The sequence below is a fragment of the Aethalodelphis obliquidens genome, unplaced genomic scaffold, assembly GCF_003676395.1.
Source record: "Aethalodelphis obliquidens isolate GAN/ISIS:26980383/991018 unplaced genomic scaffold, ASM367639v1 scaffold53, whole genome shotgun sequence".
Lineage (NCBI taxonomy): Eukaryota > Metazoa > Chordata > Mammalia > Artiodactyla > Delphinidae > Aethalodelphis > Aethalodelphis obliquidens.
Genome location: NW_020837997.1, coordinates 14,012,653 through 14,021,170, shown reverse-complemented (window position 1 = coordinate 14,021,170; position 8,518 = coordinate 14,012,653). Strand labels below are relative to the sequence as shown.

General features: G+C 63.9%; 1 protein-coding gene across 3 annotated transcripts; it reads left to right on the top strand.

The window, feature by feature from the left end:
• On the top strand, positions 1 to 6,937 carry WDR18 (WD repeat domain 18). 3 transcript variants are annotated; one of them, XR_003428449.1, is made up of 10 exons: positions 1 to 910; positions 2,111 to 2,221; positions 3,377 to 3,510; positions 3,793 to 3,934; positions 4,446 to 4,589; positions 4,678 to 4,742; positions 4,828 to 4,952; positions 5,148 to 5,314; positions 5,461 to 6,094; positions 6,347 to 6,402. XR_003428449.1 is itself a non-coding variant. In XM_027085934.1 (10 exons), exons 1-10 carry the CDS (start codon positions 668 to 670, stop codon positions 6,476 to 6,478), a joined length of 1,332 nt encoding a protein of 443 aa, XP_026941735.1. In that variant the 5' UTR covers positions 19 to 667; the 3' UTR covers positions 6,479 to 6,937. The 3 variants fall into 3 exon arrangements, 2 of the variants coding, with proteins under 2 accessions (XP_026941736.1, XP_026941735.1); XM_027085934.1 differs by having other exon boundaries at positions 19 to 910; positions 6,026 to 6,094; positions 6,347 to 6,937; XM_027085935.1 differs by lacking the exon at positions 6,347 to 6,402 and having other exon boundaries at positions 13 to 910; positions 5,456 to 5,654.
• The last annotated feature ends 1,581 nt before the right edge of the window (positions 6,938 to 8,518 follow it).

Sequence of the window (8,518 nt, the reverse complement as noted above, 5' to 3'; positions counted from 1 at the left end):
CGTTTTCAAAGGTTAACAACTAATTCCACATTTTAAAATGCACTGTTTGTAGACGTGGCCTGCGGCCGGGAGCGCTCACACGAGATTGTTGGGTGCTCCCCAGACAGAGCTCGCGACTTGTTCGACCCGCACCAAGTTGCCGAAATAAAAATGTGGATTTTGTGGCCCCCGAAGAAGAGAGGTCCGGGGGAGGCGGACGATGGATCCGTGAATATGCGTCTAACTACGTTTTGAACACCAGCTACCTGTTATGTTAGGTGCGTAGTCTGTTTTACGTGCAATGTCTCATTCGGGCCTGTGAAGTCGGTATTCAATATACGCACGTTAAAAATAATCACCATCATCATCCGAGAGGTTGAGTGCTTGACCAAAAGCGCCCAGTGGAAATGGCCAAGCCAGACCTCCAGGCTCTGAAGCTACTAACCGCTCTCAGGAGACCCTCGGCCTGGGTTTCTCCATCTATTTTTGAAAGAAATCTCCTTCCAAGATCTCTAACCAGGCTGTGCGTCCCTTGATTCTCCGCGGAGCGGGAAAGAAGAGCCCGCCTGATTCACCGGGCCCCCTCCCCGAGTCCTGTGCGCACGCTCAGGTCGGCCAGCCGCCGGGAGCCGGGCAACGTGGGCACCGCTCTAGCCGGCAGGGCGCAGTCGCCCGCGTCTCGCTGGTGATGACGCATGTCCTGGGCGGTGGAGAAAGCATGATGGCGGCGCCCGTGGAGGTGGCCGTGTGTACCGACTCGGCGGCCCAACTGTGGAGCTGCGTCGTGTGGGAGCTGCACTCGGGCGCCAATCTGCTCACATACCGCGGCGGCCAGGCCGGGCCTCGCGGCCTGGCGCTGCTCAATGGCGAGTACTTGCTGGCGGCGCAGCTGGGCAAGAACTATATCAGCGCCTGGGAGCTACAGAGGAAGGTTCGGCGGCGCGCGCCTGGGCGCCGTTGGCGGGATGCGCGGGGCTCAGGGGCCTGGGGTCGGGAGAGGGGGCGGTGGGGGCCGCACGGGCCCTGAACCCCGGTGGGAAGTGGGGAATCCTATTAGGATGCTCTGCGCACGCGCGGGTCTGGGGGCTTTTTGGTGGGGGGAGGGAGCCGCGCGCCCGGCGTCGGTGGGAGCGGTTAGGGCGCTGCGCGCACGCGCTGAGCTGAGGGTGGGCTGCCGCTTGGAGGTGTGGCGGGCGGGCCTCGGGGCAGCCAGCGGTGCGCACGCGCACAAGGAGAGCTGGGTGTGGGTCTCCTGGGGGCCCTGCGCTGGAGCCGGCGTGGGGCGGAAAGTGTAATTGAAAGGAGTTTGCCGTAGGGTTTCCGTGGGCATCGTGGGCTTGGAGGGTGAAGGTCTGAGGCCTGGGGGAGCCCGCTGAAGGGGAGCCCGGAGACTCGTGTATTTATCACCCCTGAAAAGACGCTTACTTTTTGCCATTAGGGCCCACGGTTTCTCCTACAGAAACTTCGAAATGCAGCCCCTGAAGCTGCTCGCCACGTGTTTTTGCCAGCTGCCATGTCTTTCGGCAAGCTCAGTGCTCCGGTTCTGCCTGGTGTGGTACACACACAAACTTGAGAAGTTGTTCTATTTCAGACATTTAGAAACTGACGCTTACGATCCCAGGCGAGACTTCAGGGGATGCAGGACTGGGGCGAAAGCCTAGTGGCCAGACGGTTCCTCTGACCCCCAGTCCAGAGACTCACTGTCTTGCTTTTTAGAAAAAAAAAAAAAAAGTATTTATTCGTTTATTCGGCTGCGCCAGGTTTTAGTTGTGGCAGATGGGATCTTCGTTGCCGCGTGCGGGATCTTTAGTTGGGGCATGCGGGATCTAGTTCCCTGGGGACCAAACCTGGACACCCCCCCACCTTCCCGCACTGGGAGCATGGGGAGTTGCAGCGCTGTCTTGCTTTTGAGGAGAATCCACAGGCCTCCACCTCCACCCCCGCCCTGCAAAGCCTCAGCTGGAGCAAACACCCACCTTCCTGAACCATGGATTGGGTCAAACCACCCCTGTCCCCACTCCTCTTTCTGGTCCTTTTGGACTTACCAGCTGTCTGGGTGCTGCTCCCACTCGCCTCGCTTCCCCCTGCTCCCTCATCGGGCATGAAACTCAGAAGCTGCTTCTTTCTCTAGGACCAGCTTCAGCAGAAGATCATGTGCCCCGGACCGGTCACCTGTCTTACCACGTCGCCCAATGGCCTCTACGTTCTGGCAGGGATCACAGAGAGCATATACCTGTGGGAGGTGAGCATAGGAGCACAGAACCGGGGTGGCGGGCTCCGCTTGCAGGCTGCCAGCTGAGATCACTGACCCAGTTGTCACCGACAGTCTGTTACGTTTGTGGGGGAAGCTCACCTCACTTCTTGCGTAGACAGTGCAGGATCTGAGGCAACAGAATAAGGCCTTTCCTGACCTCGGCACCGGCAAAACGACCTTCCTGGCTGCCCCAGAGATCAGCAAAGAGAACCGACTGTTCTCTGTGGACTGTGTGAGGCCCGAGGATATGAGAGAGAGCTGGTAACCTCACTCCAGGGCTCTTAAACCTCAGTATGTGATTCTGAAACTAAGAGGCCTTGTTCAGGCGCAGGGAGAGAAACTGAGACAGGTCACCCTGTGGTAGAAATACTCCTTCTTTTCGCTGTCAAGCTGGTGCAGGGGGTGTGGGCAGACGTTAGCGGCCCGTCCACCGTCAGCAGATGTCTCAGGTGGTTGGCTTCCTTGATGGGGGACACTGTGTGGTCCTGGCTCTCCACCCTCTTGGAGAATTCCTGGCCAGCGTGAGCTGTGGCCACGAGGGGGCGCCCCACGGGGCTAACCGAAGGCTGGCACACAGGCTGGGGGCTTTCTGATGCCTGTATCCGCCTCTGTGTGTAGCCTCTCTCCTTCCTTTTGCAGCGGGGTGAGCGGCTGTGTGTCTGTGTCCAGGTGTCCCTCTTAAAGAGACAATGGCCACTTCGCTCCCACGTCACCTCTTCTGAATTGATTACATCTTCAGAGATTATGTCCCGTTCAAGGGAGGTCACAGGTTCCGGAGGTTGGGCGTGGACATGTGTGTCTGGGGGACACAGTTCAACCTGCGGCAGCATCTGTGCCCCCCGCCAGCCAGTTCGGAAGATGGTGACTTGCAGCTGTGGCTGCAAAGATCGCCCCTGGGTCCAGCCGATCCTGGAGAGACCCTCCCTCACCAGCCCCCCTCGGCCTTGTCCCCTTGCTGACACCTTCCCTGGGGCTGTGTCATCTCACTGGGGACAGGGTGGGAACAGGTGCTCGCAGGATCCAAGGGGGCACGGCCCCGCAGCCTCCCTGTTCACTTCAGAGCCGCTTGGGGAGGGCCCTCCCCCCTCTCCCCTCCCACTCCCCCAGGGCTCCCCGTGACCCGGTGCCCCTCCGCCTCCCCAGGTTTCCACGGGGAACCTTCTGGTCATCCTGAGCCGCCACTACCAGGATGTGTCGTGCCTACAGTTCACGGGGGACAGCAGCCACTTCGTCTCGGGGGGCAAGGACTGCCTGGTGCTGGCTTGGAGCCTCTGCAGGTAGAGCCCTGGCCCTGGCGGCTCCCCATCCGGCTGTAGCCTCTGGCCGGGCGAGGCCTTAACCACGAGGGCGGGGAACCTGCTGTGCAGAGAGGCCAGGCCCCGGGGTGGGAAGGGGCTCCAGGTCAGGTAGGCTGGTGCCAGGAGGACGGGGCCCTGGGCAGCTACCCAGGACTTTTATTCGGGTGAGGGGGCCTGGTTGCTGCCCGGAGACAGGGTATAAAGGCGTCGAGATGTGGGCCGCCCTCCCCGCTGAGGTCCGGCTCCTCCCCACCCCCCAAGCGTGCTGCAGGCAGACCCCTCCCGGACCCCCGCCCCCCGACACGTGTGGTCTCGCCACACCCTCCCCATCACAGACCTGCACTGCGGCTTTGGTGGGCCCCTGGCCCGGGTGGCCACTTCCTCGCTGGACCAGACAGTGAAGGTAGGGCCCTGCCCTGACCCCTGCAGTGGATCTGTGAGCTGAGCCTGGCGGCTGGCGGGTTCCTGGCCCATAGGAACCAGAGCATCATCTCCTCCCACTGGCTGGTGGCTCCAGACAGCTCTTAATCCCCCGCTGCCTGGGGCCTCAAGGACGGCCGGGGGCCGGGGGGGGGGCGGCGGGAGGGGGCAGTCCAGGCCTGTGTTGGCTTGGAAGTTCCCACTTGGCCACTGTACCTGGCAGCTCCTGGCCAAGCCTCAGGGGATTTTAGGGAGTCCTCAGGTCTTCGTCCCTGGTTGGGGCAGTCCAGGGCTGACCTGGTGGTGGCCTGGGGGCTGACAGTAACTGAAGCCGGTGGTGGCGAGGGGTCCCAGCGTGAGAAGCAGGTCCCTCAACCCCCGAGCCCCCCGTGGTGACAGCTCCCGTCTGAGGTTCCTGTGGCATCCAGAGTCTCCCGGCTGGGCCGCTGCGCTCCACTCCGCTCTCAGACCCATGCCCCCGTCCCTGCCCCCAGCTGTGGGAGGTCTCCTCCGGCGAGCTGCTGCTGTCTGTGCTCTTCGACGTGAGCATCATGGCCGTGACCATGGACCTGGCTGAGCATCACATGTTCTGCGGTGGTAGTGACGGCTCCATCTTCCAGGTCGACCTCTGTACCTGGGTGAGTGGGCGTGGGGGACGGGGGTGTGCGCGGCTTGGGGCTGAGATGCAGCTGTGCCCTGTGCTCACCGGCCCTCCCGCTTCCGCAGCCCGGGCAGAGAGAGAAGAGCTTCCAGCCGGAGCAGGACCACGGGAAGGTGTTCAGAGGGCACAGGTACAGGGATGGGGTCGACCAGGAGGTGGGGGGGGGGTCACTGTGCCGCCCTCCCCCGGGCGCCAGGTGACCTATCTGTCCCCAGGAACCAGGTGACCTGCCTGTCAGTGTCCACGGATGGCAGCGTGCTACTCTCGGGCTCCCACGACGAGACGGTGCGCCTCTGGGATGTGCAGAGCCAGCAGTGCCTCAGGACTGTGGCTCTCAAAGGTGGGCGCACGCAGCCCTCCTGGAGGCCCTGGGCCCGGGGGGCCTTGTCCACATGTGGGCGGCCCGGGGCTGGAGCAAGGCCCCAGGGTTTGCCTCGTGGAGGGTGGGGACGGGAATGCACGGGAGTGTCAGGGCCAGGTGGGTGGCTGGAGGGGCGGAGGGCGGGTCCCGACGCTGCCTGCCCGCCTGCCCCAGGCCCTGTGACCAATGCCTGCATCGTGCTGGCGCCCGTCAGCATGCTGAGCTCCGACTGCAGGCCCAGCCTGCCCTTGCCGCACTTCAACAAGCACCTGCTGGGCGCGGAGCATGGGGACGAGCCACGCCACGGGGGCCTCACGCTGCGCCTGGGCCTCCACCAGCAGGTACGTCTCACCCCCAGCAGGGACCCCCACCCTTGGGCCTCAGCCTCTGCCGTGTGGCTCTGGGTGCCCTTGGGTCGGGTCCTGGTGGGGACCTTCCACATGCTCCTTTGCTGAAGAGGTTTCTCTGCCCTTGTCGTTGAGGCCAGTCTGATGGCTGGTCCCTGGCCTCAGGAAGCCCTGGAACCTTCCAGAGAGGGAGCGGGCCACGCTGCCCTTTGAGAACAACAACAGGGTGTTGTTCCAGGGGCCGATCAGGACCCAGAGGTTGTGCACGGGCAGCCACCTTCTCCAGCTGGGCGGCGGGAGCGCTCACAGCCCCAGTGCCCATGGGACCCCCTTCATGACGGCCTGCCTGCCCCTCCAGGCCCCTGGGGCCCCTCCCTGCCTGTCCTCAGCGCGGCCAGCCTTGCCCAATGAGTCCAGGCTCTGTCTGCTGTCTCTGCGCCTCGGAGTCACACGAGCCTGCGGGGCTGTCCACACCCCTCCCGGCGGCCTGATGGATGGCTGTGCCAGGCTCCGGGCTGCTGGCCCAGGGCAGCGTGCCCAGACAGGGTCCAGCGAGAGACGGATGGCCTCTGGGCGGCAGCAGGGTCCATCATCTCACAGGGCGGCTGAGCCCTCCCAGGGCTGGAGGCACCAGCTGACCGTTTGTCTGCACGTCCCTTGAGGCTTGATGGGAGTGGCCAGCTAATGCGGCCCCTTCTGTTCCAGGGGTCAGAGCCCAGCTACCTGGAGCGGGCGGAACAGCTGCACGGGGTGATGTGCAGCACGTTGGAGAAGGTGGGAGGGGAGAGGCCCCAAAATGGGGGAGGGGAGGGGCCCAAGATGGGGGCGGGGGCCCAAGATGGGGGCTTGTCCGGAGGGAAGGGCGGCAGGGGGCCTGGGCCTGGGTTGGAAGGGATGTGCCCCCGCCCCACCCCCCGTCATGGACCGTGGGGACGGTGGCCCTCAGTGCCAGCCTCGCCCCGCTGCCTGCCAGTGGGATGTCTGAGGCCCCCTCCCGCTCTGAGCATTCCACCACCCCTCCCCCAGAGCGTGCTGGGTGGCCAGGACCAGCTGCGGATCCGCGTGGCAGAGCTGGAGGACGAGGTGCGGAACCTGCGCAAGATCAACCGCGACCTCTTTGACTTCTCAACGCGCATCATCACTCGGCCGGCCAAGTGAGCACGTGCACCCGACCCCGGCCAAGGGAGGCCCAGTGAGCACACACACAGCCCGGACCCGCGCCCGGACCCGCACGCGGACCTGCCCCCTGGGCTCCCCCCGGGACCCTCCCGACTGGCTGGCAGAGCCCGAGGCCCGCGCCCATCCTCTGCCAGCGTCCTATCATTTGGATTTGCCACCCCCACCAGGGGTCGTGGTCCAGTGTTGACCCGCTGTCCTTCCGTGACCTCCCATGTCATGTTGGTGCTGTGCCACATCTAACAAAAGAGCTGAAATCCTGCCTCTCGGCCTCCTTGTGCCCACGCCGGGCTCAGGACCCCGGTGGCGGGACCTGCCTCAGGGGCCTCGTCGTAGCCATCACAGCGTCCGAGTTTCAGATCTAGCGTCGAGAAGCCTTGGTTCTCACCTCTTAACTCACCTGCTGCCCCAGTGCCTTTCCATGACCCAGAGGCCATGCCACCAGTGGGACAGGGCAGGGGCATCCTGGGAGCTGCAGGACGAGGTCCCCAGGGGCAGGAGTGACTCAGGGACAGCAGTGTAGTCACACTGGTCCCGTCACCCCAACCTGGGTCAGGGCAGCTGGCTCTGGGGTGGCAGCCAATTCTGGGCCAGGGTCATCTTGACCAGAACCTTCTTGGTGTCAGAGGCCGGAGGGAAGCCAGGCCCTACCCCCACTGCCCAGGGGAGACAGGGACACTGCCAGCTGGCACCCGGAGCCCAGCCGAGAGGTGGGCCCTGAGGCTGCCCATGGAACCTTCCAGAAAGCTGCCCCCAAATGACAGTCTGCTTAATGGTTCAGAAAATCCGCATGACTTAGCAGGTGCTGTAATGACCTCGGCTGGGGGCCAGCGCCTGGTTCATATCTTTAGCTAGTGGGCATCCCTGCTGGGGCTCTGCACCCACTCTCATGGCCTGCCTTGACCAGGGAGCTGCCAGGTGAGGAGTCCTGCTGGCTGATAGGGTCCACGTTGTAGGTGCAGCCCCTGGGCCACTGGTGGATCCCAAGAAGTGAGGCGGGGTGGGGGGGGTGGGTCGCGAGGCAGCCTGTCAGAGCAGAGCTGGGGATTGGAGCTGCGCCCTCCTCCCCAGAGCACCCAGAGCTGTTTTCCTGTCTGCAGTGTGCGCCCAGTCCGTCCTCACTCCCTTGGTTTCCAGAGGGTCCGGAAGATGATGAGAGGGCCTCAGAATTGGGCTGAGATTCCCCTGGGGCCAAGAGCCACCTCACCTGCCCGGGCCCCTTGTGCCCTGGCCCTGGTGGGGGGGTCCCTGGCAGCCCTGGTGCCGAGCCTGGGGCATGCTGCCCCACGCCCCCAGCTGTCTGCACTCGCCCCGTGATTCAGTGGCTTGGAAGGAGATGCCAGTTTTTGAGGCCCCGGTGTTGCTCTTTGTCTGGTGGAGTCCCAGGCAGGAGCTGGCAGGTGGCCAGGAGATGGGCTGGAGATCACCCAATGTCTGGCAGCCACCTCCTGGGCTCTGGGTTTTTCCCTGGGGAGCAGGGATATTGTTCTCATTGCCTTGGACCTTCAGCTGCCGCCTTGGGTCCTGGGGTTCCTCCTGGCTCACCTGCCACACCTATGGCTGGGGGTGAGGGTAGGCACCCCTGGGTGGGGTCCCCACCCCTGGGGCTGTCATTTTAATGACTCAGCCCTGAAGAGGGGGTTGCCTGGCTGGGCCTGGGAAGATCCTCCAGTTGACACACAACCGTCTTTGCCCACGCTGTCCCTGCCACCTGTCCTTGTGGGCCTGCAAGGTCTCCTGTCCCCCTTCCGCGGGCCGTGCCGAGGGAGTTCACTGGAGGTCAGCTGGCAGGAGCTGGTTGCAGAGAAGGTTGCTGGTGGGCCGTGAAGGCTGGAGCCCGTTTGCCTCTCTCCCTGAAATCTCTACGGGGCCCCGGGCAAGCCACACCTGGCCCCGAGGCTCCGTGTCATCTGTAAAAGGGAACGTACACCACCTCGGCCTGCGGGGAGCCTTCAGGAGCTGGTGTGCGGCTGAGCAGGTGTGTCACAGGCACCAGGCACACGGCCAGTAATGCCGTCTGTA